General features: G+C 41.7%; 1 protein-coding gene across 1 annotated transcript in view; it reads right to left on the bottom strand.

The window, feature by feature from the left end:
- Nucleotides 1-16653, bottom strand: part of crhr1 (corticotropin releasing hormone receptor 1) — a 34998-nt gene that overhangs the window by 17647 nt on the left and 698 nt on the right. Inside the window, exons 2-6 of the mRNA XM_070923725.1 lie at nucleotides 15353-15427; nucleotides 11113-11203; nucleotides 10947-10997; nucleotides 7995-8114; nucleotides 5906-5982 (exon numbers count right to left, since the gene is read on the bottom strand). Coding sequence (XP_070779826.1) covers nucleotides 5906-5982; nucleotides 7995-8114; nucleotides 10947-10997; nucleotides 11113-11203; nucleotides 15353-15427 — 414 coding nt within the window. The remainder of the gene's footprint in view (nucleotides 1-5905; nucleotides 5983-7994; nucleotides 8115-10946; nucleotides 10998-11112; nucleotides 11204-15352; nucleotides 15428-16653) is intronic.

The raw sequence follows: 16653 nt of genomic DNA, 5'->3' as shown, positions 1-16653 counted from the left end.
AATTGAACCTCTCTCCTTGAAGTTCTTGATTATCCGATAAATGGTTGATTTAGGTGCAATCTTACGAGCAGCAATATCCTTGCCTGTGAAGCCCTTTTTGTGCAAAGCAATGATGACTGCACGTGTTTCCTTGCAGGTAACCATGGTTAACAGAGGAAGAACAATGATTTCAAGCACCACCCTCCTTTTAAAGCTTCCAGTCTGTTATTCTAACTCCGTCAGCATGACAGAGTGATCTCCAGCTTCGTCCTCGTCAACACTCTCACCTCTGTTAACGAGAGAATCACTGACATGATGTCAGCTGATCCTTTTGTGGCAGGGCTGAAATGCAGTGGAAATGTTTTTTGTGGGATTAAGTTCATTTTCATGGCAAAGAGGGACTTTGCAATTCATTGCAATTCATCTGATCGCTTTTCATAACATTCTGGAGTATATGCAAATTGCCATCATAAAAACTGAGGCAGCAGACTTTGTGAAAATTAATATTTGTGTCATTCTCAAAACTTTTGGCCACGGCTGTAGAGGTGACTGGCGGGGGAGGGGTGGTGTCGTCAGGTTGAAGAGTGCCGTCAGCCTGGGGACTGGGGAACGAGGTGTGAGGAAAACTCTCACAGGGGGGTGGGGGCCTGTGAGGAGCAGGAGGGGGAGGGGGGAGTGGAATAGGTGAAGGTTGGAGGCAGACAGCAGAAGAGTCATGGGGGGGGTGAGCAGGGCCCACAGAGTCAAATCTGTTGAAAAACAGATTCAGTTCGTTGGCCCGGTCACACTGCCTTCAACTCCTCTGTTGTTGGTTGGCCTGTAACCCGTGATGGTCCTCATTCCACTCCAGACCTCTCTGATGTTGTTCTGCTGGAGTTTCCACTCCAGCTTCCTCCTGTACTTCTCCTTGGCCTCCCCCTGGATCGTTCTGAATTATCCTGTATCATATTTGTGTTTTGCAATCCTATCTGTTAGCACTCCTCCCTCCCGGCCCCTATCCCCCCAATGCTAAAAGCAAGTCCATAAAACCACCGCTTTGTCTAACTTCTAGAGCACAGCGCAAACCTACTGCAGGATTATAAAAGATATAATAAAAAGAAGGAAAAAAACACAGACACAGAAGACTATATATATATATATATATATACACCAACAGCTGCACCTCCAGTCACCAGTCTGTCAAGCTCCTGAAGTTCGCGGACGACACCACCCTCATCGGACTCATCTCTGGTGAGGATGAGTCTGCCTACAGGTGGGAGATTGACCACCTGGTGACCTGGTGCAACAGAAACAACCTGGAGCTTAACGCTTCAAAGACAGTGGAGATGGTTGTTGACTTTAGGAAGAGCGCAGCCCCACCCGCCCCCATCACCCTGTGTGACTCTCCAGTGGACACTGTGGAGTCCTTCCGTTTCCTGGGCTCCATCATCAGCCAGGACCTCCGGTGGGAGCTGAACATCAGCTCCCTCATCAAGAAAGCCCAACAGAGGATGTACTTCCTGAGGCAGCTGAGGAAGTTTAACCTGCCACAAACAATGCTGGTTCACTTCTACACTGCCATCATAGAGTCCATCCTCACCTCCTCCATCACCGTCTGGTACGCTGCTGCCTCCACCAAGGACAGACGCAGACTGCAGCGTATCATCCGCTCTGCAGAGAGGGTGATCGGCTGCAACCTCCCATCTCTTCAGGACCTGTACTCCTCCAGGACCCTGAGGAGAGCAGGGAAGATCGCTGCCGACCCCTCCCACCCCGGACACCATCTGTTCGACCCCCTCCCCTCTGGCAGGAGGCTGTGGTCCATCAGGACCAAAACCTCCCGCCACAAAAACAGTTTCTTCCCCTCAACCGTCAACCTGACAAACTCTCACTGACCCCCCCCCAGAACACAAACACAAGCTATACGTTATATTAACGTACATCACCCCTGTCCCCACTGCGTTACATTAACGCACCCACCCCCTACTGGACACTTTATCTGGACACTTTACTTTATTCTGGTCACTGCACTGTTGTTATTTATCTTATCTTATTTTTTATTTTTATTTTTATTCTTATTCTTATTTTAGCTTTTATATTCTACTTATTTGTTATCAAAACAATAGCACCTTCAGACCACAGCAAATTCCTTGTAATGTATGTTACTTGGCAATAAACAGTTTCTGATTCTGATTCTGATTCTGATATATAGTAACCTCCTTATGTGATCCCTGAGACGCAGAGTGTTGGCAGTTGTTAGTACAATAGTTGCTCTACAGCAATTAACAACATAACAGGACATAAAGTCAAGATGCATATTTTCTATTAAAGTAGTAAAAACTATTTTAACAAATAGAAAAAATAGAGACTAGAAATTATAATGTTATCAATGATAGTGTGTGATGCTTGCATTGGTTTCTGTTTTCAAAACAGCAATTTCAGCCCTCAGAGTGACCGCAGCGTCCTTTCAATAATCTCGTCACAAGTTACAGTTTTATTGTGTACAACTCAGAGCATAGGGATGCTACTGCCGCTAACGCCCACATTCTGATTTGGGTTGCATGTGTTTACCTCACCAGCTCTCCCCCAGGCAAGGCCTTGGCTCCACCTGGGCCTCCTTCAGCAAGATCACTCTTCCGCTTGTTTCCCTTTTTCGAGTTCGGCACTCTCAGGTCCCTGGAGTAATTTACTTTCTCAAGCACATTGGACGTTAAGCTTTTTAAAAGAAATACAATTAAAGTGTCCTTTTTTTTGTTGATAATGAAGATTTAAATTCATATCGGTGAGAGGTCGCGAGGCGCGTTGTCTCCAGTCATTGCTCCCCTGGAAGCCCCCCTTGTTTTTGTTTTTATGAATAGAAATGATGCCAAAACATGTAAACAAGACAACAAAGAACCAATCCTCAGTGTGTATATGTCTGTGTCCTCTGATAATGAATATTTATGGTACTTTTCTTTTATCCTCAGTCTCCTTTGACTCTAAACACACACACACACACACACACACACAGGCACACCTTTCTCTCTTATTAATTACGGCTCTATGATTGGCCGGCAGCCAACTTTGCCATCCAATTACAGCAGAGCAGAAAACAGGCGACAGATTCTCTCGTGAGAAAGAGAGGGACACTAACTGAGTTACACGACACACACACACTCTGAAGGTCCAGATGGTTCACACAGATCTCTCCGGACGTTAACGTTCACACTGACGTTTTCATCACTCACTCATCCATGGTTTCACACTTGTCTCTGATTGGTTCAGGTTTGTTTGTTTGCTGATGTTTGTATGTGTGTGTGTGTTTGTAGTCCAGATGTGCTGAGCTGGTTGTGTCTTTGTACCTGAAGTTGTGTTTGTGCAGATCAGTCATACACAGAATGTCCACCTCATGGTTTGTATGCCCTGTGATGCTGACAGGTGTTGTCAGGGGCACGTTCAGTCATTCACTCCTCTATAACAGACACTCTACAGTGAGCAGTAAATTCAGATATCTGACACTTCTTAATCATCATCATCTTGTGTCATCACTGACAGCTGTAGAGTCATAACTGCAGTTTTCCCATCTATAAAATGTGGGACTGTTAGCAAAAAGTAGTGTACATGTCATAATATTTCAAAGCTGGAGTGCAGGTACAATTTCCCCCTGGGGATCAATAAAGTATTTCTGATTCTGATTCTGAGGACTTTTACATATAAATGAACGTGAACAAAACAAGTTCACACAATGCTAATTAACCCTCTCACCGCCAGGTACATTTCTCTGTGTTTCAGTATACAGAGTTTTTAAATCTGGTGTCTATGGTGACATTCCCGCGCTGGTGCACCAGTAGTGATGCATTTTATGTCAGCCAGCAATGTCTGGTTTACCAGAGCTGAATATAGCAACCATAGTGACGGAGTGGGCTGTCACCAAGGCAACAGCAGAGCCATGTAGAGACAGAGTCGCATCAAAGAAGTTCAAAATGCTTGATCATCACGTGATTCATGTAGACTTCAGATAGTTCCAGGAAGTTCTTGGGGGGCAATTAGAATATGTAAATAAAATATACAGAGAGACAGAACTGTGATATTTGGTAATTAGTTAGAAAACAGAGTTGATGCAACTCTGTCTCTACATGGCTCTGGGCTACATGTAGGCATCCCCCAGAAGGGGGAGGCAAAAGTTCATTGGAGCTTTAAGGAGACCTGGATACCACGGTCAAAGATTGTGCTCCATTCATTCCAAATTCAATTAAAGTTTTGATTACAGAGAACTTCTCTTTCATTCACCATGGTGGTGGTACTGATTAGTTTAATGGTGACTCTCACCAGTAACAAGTTAGGTTTACTGCAGACAGACAGATAGACAGGCAGACAGACAGACAGACAGACTACTCAGTGGTTTGAGGTTAACAAACAGTCAGAACAAATCTTTGCCCTCTGAGTGTGTGTGATCCATTATAGATGCCAGTATCAGAAAAACACATTATCACCCAATAGATGTGTTAACATCACACACACACACACACACACACACACACACACACACACTATCTCTGGTCCTAAAAGCGTTTTCTTGTTTTATATGTCTGTGGGGACATACGTGTGCTCTGTCTCAGTCTTTTAGGACAAACATGAAGTCTTGTCATCTTTAAAAGGGAACAGAACACTAAATCCAAATCCCAAACCTTTCTGAGTCAGTAAATTACAGTATATGTCTACAGTCTGTTGTGTTTATTGTAGCAGCAGTTCTTTGTCTATTTCTAATAATCTGTCATGTTGTCCCCCATGGTGTGATGAAGCTTAAAACAAGTCAAGTTGCTTTTGAACTTTTCTGTTTTATTTTCTGTTATTATAAATATAATTCAAAGAGTCTTAAATGAAGGTTTGAACTAATAATGATTCTGGTGTCTGCATGCTGCTTTCAAGTGCAGTTTGTTCATTCATGTTTTCAAAGTCAAGTACACCAAACACATGTTCAAAAGGTTTAAAGTCTGTAAGAAACTGTTGCTAGGCAACAAACAACAAAAACATTTATCTGGAAATTTTAAAACATCATCATCATCGTCATCATCATCATCATGAAGTCACCTTTAATAACTATGATGTCTCAGCCAAGACTGAAGGCAATGATCAGTATATTGATGGGGGCTGTCACAATAATCAAGTGTGAACACACGAGTAGACTTAAGATTTGTTGTTGTGGTTTTGTTATTGAGTTCACACCAGATGCACAGGTTGGACATTGTGCAGAGTCATTGTTTCCAATGTAGAAAGATGGACGAGTAATTGTGATGTGCACTACGTTGAGGTTTTGTAACTACAGCTGAACTAAATATATTTTTTTTTATGTTTTTGGTGTTTTATGCCTTCATCATTCCTGTGTTTTGTTGATGTTGGCTCTACGTCCTCACTGCTGTAAGTATAAAAACAATAATTATAAGTTGTTCTTTTCTTCTGACTTTTTTAAAACTTCATACATACAACAGTATCCTCTCTTTGATACAAACATATATAACCCTAACCCTTGACGAAGGTGACGTTACTGATGTTTGGGGTCTGGTTTGAGGTTTAACTTCTTATTAGAGCTCTGATGAACAAACTGTTTTAAAACTCTAATAACAGAAAAACTAACAGACTTATTCGTGAGGGGTAGTGTTGTGTAAAAGGTCCTTTCAGCACCAATCAAATAGACTGTATTTAACCAGGTTTTACAGCTAGAGACCTTCAACAGAAGTAATGAGTCATTTTCTGTAGTGGACTTCTGAAACATTCAGAATCAGGTTTATAAGAATTTTTTAATTAGGACGAGTCATGAAGGTTATAAAACAATGTGTTTATCACAGTTTGTGTTAATGAAATTGTACTTTTACATTTTAACTTGACTTTGAGTGACAGCCCTAATGAGTGTCTAATCTGAGTGTAGTGATTGGTGGTTGCATTGATCAGTGATGAGTCTCACCAGGACGATGATCTCTGTGCACTGACTGTAGTTTCCTCGAGGAGCCCAGCTGCCGTTCGGCTGACACTCTCTGTACACCCGGTCTGCACACACACACACACACACACACACACACACACACACACACACACACACACACAATGGTTATTCTAACAACAACATTAACAATATGTTACAACTGACAGAAAATTAACTAAAGTGTTAGAAAGCAGCTGGGAGTGAAAAATCAAACATCTATAGTTTCATGACAACTGGGCAAACAGCATCTGCTGATGAAGATCATGTGATACGATCGAAAGTTACTGAATGGACCTTGTGATGAGATTGTTTCGTCAACAGTGAAGAGCTGAAAATATCAGATCTGTGTGGAGCAATGAGGAGACTGTAACCTTCCTCACAACACAAATGTATTTCTATCATGTTCTCCACATGGTTTTCCATCGTTTGAGCTTTGACTGCAGCTCTTTTAATGACGTCATCTTGTGGTGTCCTCTTCTTCTTCTGTGGTGGTTTAATGGCAGCGACTGGAGAATTAGCTCCACCAGCTGTTTATCTCCATCAACCAGTGAACTCATGTTCACACAGCAGCAGTGGATGAAACAAGCAGCAAGTCATGTTTTCTTTGGAGGATTTTCTTGAAACACATTTGGCTGAAACTAGACTATTGAGCTGTAGTTTATAATGTTTTAACATGAAATCTTTACCTAAAATATTTCCCTTTGAAACACAGTGCAGTAAAGGTATGAGTAAATACAAGTGAATTGTCAATTTAAATGTACTTTCTTCCTGAGTTTTAATATTAAAATCAGTTTTAACAGACCAGTGTCTTGTAGATGAAAAACTCGCACTCAAACAAATCCAACACTGAAATATGAATTAATCTGTGTGACATAGGCAGCTACAGCGTAACACCCGAGCTGTAATTTGGTCCTAACTGGTGTCACAGCCCTCATCACCCCCTTCTGCCCCGCCCCCCCCGCCCCATTTATGGGTGAGGTGACTTCTTATCCAGCTGTTTTCAGGATCGATCAACAAGTCCAAGATCAGCTGCTCCGCAAGTTGATAAGCTGAACAGATCAATACACCCACTCAGTACTGACTGTCAGCTAGCTCATTAGTCTGTAGTCTGACAGCCAACCAATCAGAGGCCAGAGATTTGATTACATCAGAGGAGAGACAGCGAGAGCATCAGTGTGTGAAGAGATGATGATGATGATGATGATGATGATAATGATGATGATAAAGTTGGAGTGAGACATGAGCTCCAGCTGGTTTAACACGCACACACACACACACACACAGATGACTCATGCGATTAAGTCAGATCAACAACTAACCCTCTAATTACAGGATATTTGTTGCCACCCACACACACATTAACACAAACACACACATCTTAACACACACACACACACACACACACACACACACACACACACACACACACACACACACACACAAACTGGGAATGAATGTAATCCAGCCAGTTGGCAGGAAATAAAAAGTCACCAAATCCTCCTCTGCTGTCGTCTCTTCTCCTCACTGTGTTGTTGAACGTCAGTGAGACCAAAAAGTGTCAATCTGTGATTGGCTCACACTTAATTGGCAGCATGTGATTGGGTGAGGACTGAGGAGGGTACAAGATTATCGCATCAACTCTAACATGCAGTGTCCCAGTTCAGAGGTTCATCATAACAGGCTGAGGAAGAGACATTTCAGAGTCCAACAAGAACAGCTGAGAAACGCAGCTTCCTTTGACTGAAACACAATATACAGTCATTCAGCAAAGCAGTGTCCTTTCAATCCTCTGTTCAGCTGTCATCAGAACCAGCTGACTGTATCGGTCTGTCTGTCTGGCTGTCAGCAGAGGCCAGCAGCCAGACAGACATCTTCAGGTGGACTAATATCAGACAAAAGCAGTTTTCATGTCTCTATCTCTGGTATTTACACTTTCTTGACCATTGGAGGGTAACTTGGCCACACCTTTGTGGGCCACACCCTGGCGAAATCCAGCTCCTGAGTTTAGATCAGTATTTATTAAGGAACATCTGATCACATAACAGACAGACTAACAAGTAGACAGACAGGTACTTACTGGTGGTATTGTAGTGGATGCCGTTGAACTGTTCAGGACAGGGTCTGGTGATCAGCTCTCCTGCTACACTGCGAGGCCAACAGGTTCCTATACCGTCCACAGACAGATCACAATATAAACCTGCAGACAGACAGTAAGACAGACCAGAAGAACCTGTGACGAATAAAAGTACCAAGAGTATAGAAGTTAAGGGAGTTTTATCAAGTTCAATTCAATTTCAATTCAATTTTATTTATATAGCGCCAAATCACAACAAAAGTCATCTCATGACACTTTACAAATAGAGCAGGTCTAAACAGACTCTTTATAATGTTATTACAGAGACCCAACAGTTCCCACCATGAGCAAGCACTTTTGCGACAGTGGCAAGGAAAAACTTCCTTTTAAGAGGCAAAAACCTCCAGCAGAACCAGACTCTAGGTGGGGGGGTCATCTGCTTTGACCGGTTGGGTTTGAGAGACAGAGAGAGAGGGAGAGAGGAAGAGAGAGAGACAGAGAGAGGGAGGGAGAAAGAGGGAGGGGGACAGACAGAAAGGCAGACGTACAGACAGACAGACAGACAGACAGGCAGAGATGTATGGCAGCACTAGCAGTAGCCATAGCAGCTATAATTATAATAATAATGGAAATATGACTGATCATAGTAGTTACAGCTGTAATAATAGCTGAGACTAATAATAGCAATGACAGCTTTAATAGTAACAGAACTACAACTAAACATAATAACTGTAGTGGTGAGAGTCAGGCAGGCCCATGGCAGCAGCAGCCAGGCGTACCAGGACCACGATCCACAGGAGCCTGCGAGACGACAGAGTACAAAGAAACTCCAGGAAGATATAAAGTTAGTAACATGCATTGGAGGGAGATGAATGTGTAAAGATGGAGAGGGAGAGGAGGAAAGCTCCTGGCATCATAGGAAGTCCCTCAGCAGTCTAGGCCTATAGCAGCATAACTAGGGGTCCAGGCAGGCCTGAGCCAGCCCTAACTATAAGCGTTATCAAAAAGCAAAGTTTTAAGCCTACTCTTAAAAGGTGTGTCTGCCTGCCGGACCCAAACTGGGAGCCGATTCCACAGGAGAGGAGCTTGATAGCTGAAGGCTCTGGCTCCTGTTCTGCTTTTGGAGACTCTCTTTGACTTTCTTTGTTTTAATATCTTCCTTTTTAGAGGGGCGATAGAGTCAAGTGTCAATCGCATCACAAAGGTTAGCATAGGAGTCCTCAGTTGTCATGGCATTGAATTAAATGCAGATGGTATCACTTCCTTAAATTTAGCTAAAGCACTATCAGATAGATATCTGGTGTAGACTTTTTTGCCTAATGGCGTGTAGTCCAGTAATAGGAATTCAAAAGTTATTAAATAATTGGTCAATAACAAAGGATTCTGTGGAAAGACAATTAGATGCTCAATTTCAAGTCCATATGTCAGAACCAGGTTGAGGGTGTGATTAAAACAGTGAGTGGGTTTCTGTACCCTCTGACAGAAGCCGATCGAATCCAATAAAGAGATAAATGCAGTACCAAGGCTATCCTTATCAACATCCACATGAATATTAAAATCACCTACGATAATGACTTTGTCTGTTTTAAGGACTAAAACTGATAAAAACTCTGAGAATTCAGATTAAAAAAAAGAGTATGGACCTGGAGCGTGATAGACTATCACGAATAAGACTGGTTTTCCAGGTTGGGAGTGAAAGACTCAGAACAATTAAGTTATTATTAATGACTCCTCTCCTGTTTATTTTTGATTGAATTAATTTAAGTGGTCGGGGGGCAGACACAGTCATTATGGGGTTTTGGGTGGGTCACTGCTCTAATGGAAGCGCAGAGAAGCGTGTAGGACTGCGACTCTGCCTCCTGATCTGGACTCTGGATTGTCACGGTTTTGGTTCACTAATAAAGTCGGTCAGATTTCTAGATATGAGAGCCGCTCCATCCAAAGTGGGATAAATGCCGTCTCTCCTCATCAGACCAGGTCTCCTCCAGAAAGTCCGCCAATTATCTACGAAGCCCACATCGTTTGCTGGACACCACCTCGGCATCCAGCGGTTGAATGATGACATGCAGCTAAACATATCATCACTGGTCAGATCAGGTAGGGGCCCAGAGAAAAGTGAAGAGTGAGAACAGAGAAGAGTCCAACAGAGTTTTTGCAAACGTACACCGACTCCACGTAAATTTTTGTGACCTCTGATTGCCGTAATAGGGAGTCATTACCGCCGAAGTGAATAACAATCTTACTGTATTTACGCTTGTCCTCAGCCAGCAGTTTTAAATTTGATTCAATGTCGCCCTCTCTGGCCCCAGGAATACACTTCACTATGGTCGCTGGTGTCGCTAACTTCTCGTTTCTGACTATGGAGAGCTTCTCCACACTCCTGTGTTGTAAAAGTAATCCTGAGTACTTAAAGATACTCTTGTCTTGATAGTTAGGGTAGTTCTGGGTACTGCAGGGTACTCATACATAGTTAGGGCAGGTTAGTCCTAGGTATTAAGGTTACCCCTGTGTAGTGCAGTTAGTTACACTACACTAAGTGACACTGTGCAAAGGTAGATTAGTTTGGTGGTGTGTATTCAAAAGTAGTTCCAGGGTACTCCATAGACATGCAGAGTAATTCTGGGTGTTCTGGGATTGTCCACTGTAGTCCTGGGCAGTCCTATATGGTCCAAGGTAGACCAGAGTATGGTACTTGGGATCCTTGTTCTTGTTGTCCAGTTGTATTTATAACTGGTGACGGCTTGTTCCAGCACTGACTGAGTCTGAAGATATGGCACAGGTATACCACAAAACCATGTCCAAAGAGTGCAATCATGGTGAAAATATTAACCACTAGAGGACAGTAAAAGCAGAATGCTCAGCCTGTTTTTTTTACTGAGGGTATTCTTGTTGTTGTTGTTTATAGTAGTCAGTCCTGTAAAAAGTTAAATTAAGTCTACAATCAGCTGTACAAACCTGAGGTGTTACTGATGGTGAACGTCTGGTTGAGTAACGCCAACGTCCTCGCTAAGAGAGAACAGGCAGAAAAAGAGAGAGAGGGGCAGAAATCAGTTTCACTTGTTTGTCTATTATTTGAGAATAAAAATGTAGACCAGAGACAGGAAGACAGACAGGAAGCTACCTGTCAGGTTGGTCGACAGCAGGATTAGCGTTTCGCAGGTTAACTCTGCTGGAGAAACTCGCCCACTCAGCAACACACACACACATACCACCTGAAAAACAGAAGGAGATGATCAGAGTTTCATTTTCTGTAACATCATAATAACCAGGAGTCCTTCTTATCCAGAACCTGATTATATGAAAGAATCCACCTTCCCCCTTCCAACAACTCAAGGTTTGTCTGGCTGTTAGCTAACCAACTAGTCAGCATCCTGTAGTCAGCTGGCTTTGGTTGACAGAATTAGGATAGAGCTCAAACCTGGCAACTACACTCTGAGTTCAGGACTGGATATATGATATCACTGTCTTTAGTGGTTGTTGGTCAACAAATAGCTCCAATGCTAACTGCTGCTAAAACCACAATGCCTTCTTTTTATATTTCTTTTGCCATCCAGAGGACATATAGAAGTGGTAAGTCAAAGGCAACTGTGGTTGCTGTAGATTCTTGAAGACTTTTACTTTCTTTCTTTACAAAACTATTTCTGTCACTTTTCATGTGGACAGCAGAGGTCAACACTATGAATGTCCTCAGACAAGACTGTCTGAAAGTGCAGGCTTTTCAACCCGACATTGAGAACAAGTTCACACACGTTTGCCTTTAGATACAATCCTACAATTGTATGTTGTATGAACAAGTTTGTTTGGATTTCAAAAAAAGGAGAAAAGACAAAGCAACATTAACTAAATTGGCCAAAGGAACAACTGACCTAACTAACGACACATGAGGGGAACATAAATACCATTTAAACCTAGAGCATGTAACTTTAAAATAAGGAATAACACATTCTGCTTCTTACAAACGAAAAGTTGAATTCATAAGCAAAAAATGCAATCTTACTCAATCAACACATTTCTTGGGTGCCCTGACAGTTATTATGTTAGTAATGTGTTAAAAATAAATCTGGTAATAAACTAGAGTTACCGCCCCGAGGTTGTATTCCTCCACCAACAAGTCTGTCCACACTCATATAATATGTGTAGTGAAGACTGAAGGAACTGAATAAAAGGTATAAGGTGTATTTTCTGGCTGAATGGAAGTTGTCACCATATTGATGATACATATGTTTGAATCCAGTGAATTTACAATGTTGAACTGATCAATGAAGGATTATCATAGATGTATTGTCTACTGTCTTAGTACAGGTACACATGTACTTGATTACTGTGTAAAGATGGATTCCTTTGACCTATTGGATAAAAATATGTGTGAAATTTTGTCATAATTTCGTGTATGTCAAGGTCATTTTGAGGTCACAATGACCTTTGACCACCAAATTCTAATCAGTTCCTCCTTCAGTCCAACTGGACGTTTGTGCCAAATTTGAAGAGATTCCCTCGAGGCGTTTCTGAGATATCACGTTCATAAGGATGAGACGGATGGACGGACAGCCTGAAAACATAATACCTGCCTCGGCATAAAAACTGTCTGTCTGAATAATTTGTTAACTTTACACATTTTCATCTTCAGCAAGCAGAACTTTTTTTCTTCCTTAACTTCTTGTCTTTCATATGAGTCCCGCTGGTGTTGGTCCAACATGGCAGATGGCTGATCCATCATTCAACAAGGTGGTGTTTTAAATCGGTCACATTATTGCAGCTGCTGATCTGAAATCAGCCTGAGATAGTTTTAACATCAGCTCCATCAGAAGCTCTGATATGATGCTAAGTGACGTGTGATTATCGTCAGTTCAACAATAACTAATTCCACTGATTCATGAATTCACCAATTAGTCTCAGAAATTGACAATTAATCAGCTGTTCAGTCTGTGATGATTTTGTGTTCATTATTCACTCAGCATGACTTTGGCATTCAACACTCAGATGCTGGAAGGGTTTGTTTCTGTGATACAAACACACACACACACACACGCACACACACACGCACATACACTAAGTAAATCTGTTGTCCACAGAGATTTACTGTCGTGTTGCAGCAGCTAAAATTAGACAGAGAGCTGAGAGCAGCACACACACTCAGTCTTCTGGGCGTTGAGTGTACAGTTTTCGTAATGGCAGCGAATACGGACCTCAGTGGGAGGAGTCACATCAGGCGTCAAATCCAGCATCAAACCTGGCGTCCACAGTAACCGTTTGTTTTTCCTACAGAAAATGTTCACTTGAGGTTCATATTGGACCATTCAGAAGCTCTAGATTTGTATCCAACGCCACTTTCTTTGCCAACCAGTCTCCCCCAACAATCAGGGAGTTGGGAGAGCAGCATGCTGATGTTAGCATTTAGCTCAAAACACTGATGTGTCTAAGTACAGCTTCATAGTTATTCAGTGAGATTACTTCTGAGTTACTCAGAGTTACTTCATGTTATACAGTCTTAGTGTATCTTCTGAGTCCTGCAGGGGATCAGCTTGTAAACCAGTAACTGCCCTCTTCCAGCAAAGCTCAACAATACCCGAACAAACAAAAGCAACTCTGGACCCAACCCATAATCAAAGGCTCAGAGCTGCCGCTAACAGGGTTAAAGAAGGACCTTCATTACCCTCGATGTTAGATTAGCATCGCTGGCCACAGTTTACTATCCACATGGGACCAGAGTCTCCGACATAAAGGCTTATCTTAGGGCATCACGTGGGGAGAAGCAGGGGACCCAGGCGCAGGCCACCACTATCTTTAGCAACATCATCATCCATCACCAATAATGTAATTCAACAGTCACAGTTTGTACATGAACCTACTCACTAACACCCATGACTGGATTTTATCAGGCAAGATGGAGGTTTCTGACCGTCTCTGCTGTCACATCCGTGGTATCTGACCATTAATTAAACTGAAGCAGCAGTAGCCTTTCCTCCATTTTTGTGCTGATGAATTCACCACTCGTCACTTCGGTCAACTTTAGCTACGTTTGGTGAGTGATTACCAGTGGTCCTGGTTCCTTTCACTGCAGAGACAGGACCTGTTGAAGACCTCTTTAAACACAGCCCTTTCCAGTCTCCTGGATTCAGTTGCACCTCTTCTTACCAAAGCAACACGGTCAAAGATGTCTACACCCTGGTTTATTGAAGAAACAAGACATCAGTCTCTGTTGGGCACACACAACAACTGACTAACAAACAGCACCTAACTGCAATAAACAACAACAACAGCAAACAGCTGGTGTTCTGCTCGCTGCAGAATCATAGAATCATTGATTGCACTGATTGATTGGCTTTAATCTGGATGTATTTAGCACCTGGTTTGGTTAGACGGGACTGAAATTCCAGGCAGGTCATATGTGCAGTTCAGCTGATAGAAGATATGAAAGATCAGAAAATAGATAATGACTAATTACTGAAGTAGTGATCCAGCGAAGGGCATATTTACACTGCACATGACTGTGATGTCACACACACACACACAGCCAGCATCAGTGTGTGCGTGGTGGGGTGTTATGCAGGGCAACGCAATCTGATTGGTTAAGATGTCCGGGGGGGGGGGTCGACCATATGGCTCTGCTTCCCACACCTGCTTTCCTACTCTCATATACAGATATATCTCTTCACCACAACTATATACTTTAATATACGTATATTGTATTTATTGTTCACTCCTATATTAAACTATATATTTTAATATATGTATATTGTATTTATTATTCACTCCTATATTAATAATATTAATATACTCACATACTTGTACTGTATTATATGTTATTGACAAATATTGGTTGTAACAGTTGTTGTTGTTTCTTTCAAACAAATATTTGCACAGTTCTCTTATATAGTTGTATAATAGATTTATCTGCATATATATATATTAATATTATTAATATATTATATATATTTTTTTAATGTAGTTTCTTGAATTCCATAACATTTTCTATTTATGTTTTTATTCATTTCACTCAAATAGTTCTTTATCTGTTATAACATGAGAATTCTTTTCTTATAAAATCTGATCTTATCTTATAATCCAGAGGTGTTAAAAAGACAAAGTGAACAAAGTAAGAAAGTAAAAAACATATGAACCCTATAAACAGCAGGAGCAGACAGTGTGGTGGCTTTGAGTTGTATGATAACAGGTCATGTTAATAATACAGTCAGTATTACTTTGTAATGTTTTATATGTTTTTTGTATGTTTTATATGTTAATGTTTCTGTAATCACCAACCCTGCGTCCCTCAGTGGTTACAGTCCAGCTGTTTGTGAGTGGGAGGACAGAGGTCTGCTGATCTGGTTCAGATTCAGTCTGAATCTCTGCTGACTCACAGTTCTGACAACAGAAAACTCCTCCTCCTCCCTCTCCTTCTTCTTCTTCTTCTCCTTCTTCTTCTTCTTCGTCACCTCAGCAGAGATCGACAGCAGGCAGGCGTTATTGGATTCCAATAAAACTCAAAATGAAAGTTAACTCTGAACCAGCTGCTCAGTGTTGGACTGGATTGTTCCTGTGTTGAGCTGATTGCTACAGAACCTCACTGGATGTGGACAGTGAGCTGAAATGACTTTGTCACACATAAAAATGTAAAGTTTGTCCTGATGGTGGCGATAGAGGAAAAGTCATGGAGTCACTTAAATCTAAAGGGTTCATCCTGTGGAGATGTTTACTGATGATGTGAACAGTGACATCAATGTGACAAAGTCTGATACATTTCTGTGACGCTTCAACGCGACTTCAGTCTGAACTGAATTCTGGACATTTCAGGACAATCTCACTGGCAGTCTGGTTCTCTGTCCAATTTCCATTCAAATACTGGCTCAGTTCCATGAATTCCTCATCAGTTCGTTGTGTCAAGCATTCCAGCCTTTTCCTTTTGTTCCTTTCCTTTTGTTAAGTGTAGTTTAGTTCATTAAATGTATTTCTATCAGGGAACATGCACAAAATACATTAATCTCAAAAAGAGAAGAGATGCTTTGTACCAGATTTAGCTACTCGCTCATTTCCATCTATGGTCCCTGGGCAGGAAAAGAAACAATAAAACACAGAGCAAATAAAACAGAATACAAATATCAAATTATTACATCCTCACATTATAAAAACAGGTCGTCAAAATGTGAAATTAATGCTGACAAGACTGACTATTTATAATAATTTTTTAACTTCACAGGAGAAAATACGGGAATCTGATTCAGGTTGACAGGGAGCTTCATCCATTCTTTAATGGCTTTAAAAGAAAAAAGCCTAGTTTAGGGACGCTATAATCTCCCCTCGAGGCAGACCTTGAAGCTCAGAGCGGAGCTGAACAAAGCTCTTCAACGGTGGAGGAGCAGCTTTATGGATTATCTTGTGCACATCTCTGTGTGGAGACAATCAAAAGCTTAACATTTTATATTGCACAAGTATATCACAATGATACTGTCATGATTTCCTGTCCAGGACTTTCAGGGCTAGTTTATGAAGTGACCTAATTGGTTTTAGGACAGTCTTGTTTGCCTGAGACTAGTCTCGCATAGAGAGTCTCACAAAAAAACACTCTGGCTTGCTTGTCTTCCTTTAGACCAATAACAATCATCTTGGGCGGCATTGAGTCCAGGATGCAAAACAGTATCGCGCAGATAGTGGAAGGAGAGGA

Source organism: Enoplosus armatus, chromosome 17, assembly GCF_043641665.1.
Source record: "Enoplosus armatus isolate fEnoArm2 chromosome 17, fEnoArm2.hap1, whole genome shotgun sequence".
NCBI classification, from domain to species: Eukaryota; Metazoa; Chordata; class Actinopteri; order Centrarchiformes; family Enoplosidae; genus Enoplosus; species Enoplosus armatus.
Note: the sequence above shows the minus strand (reverse complement) of the source record. Positions and strands in the feature narration are given on the sequence as shown.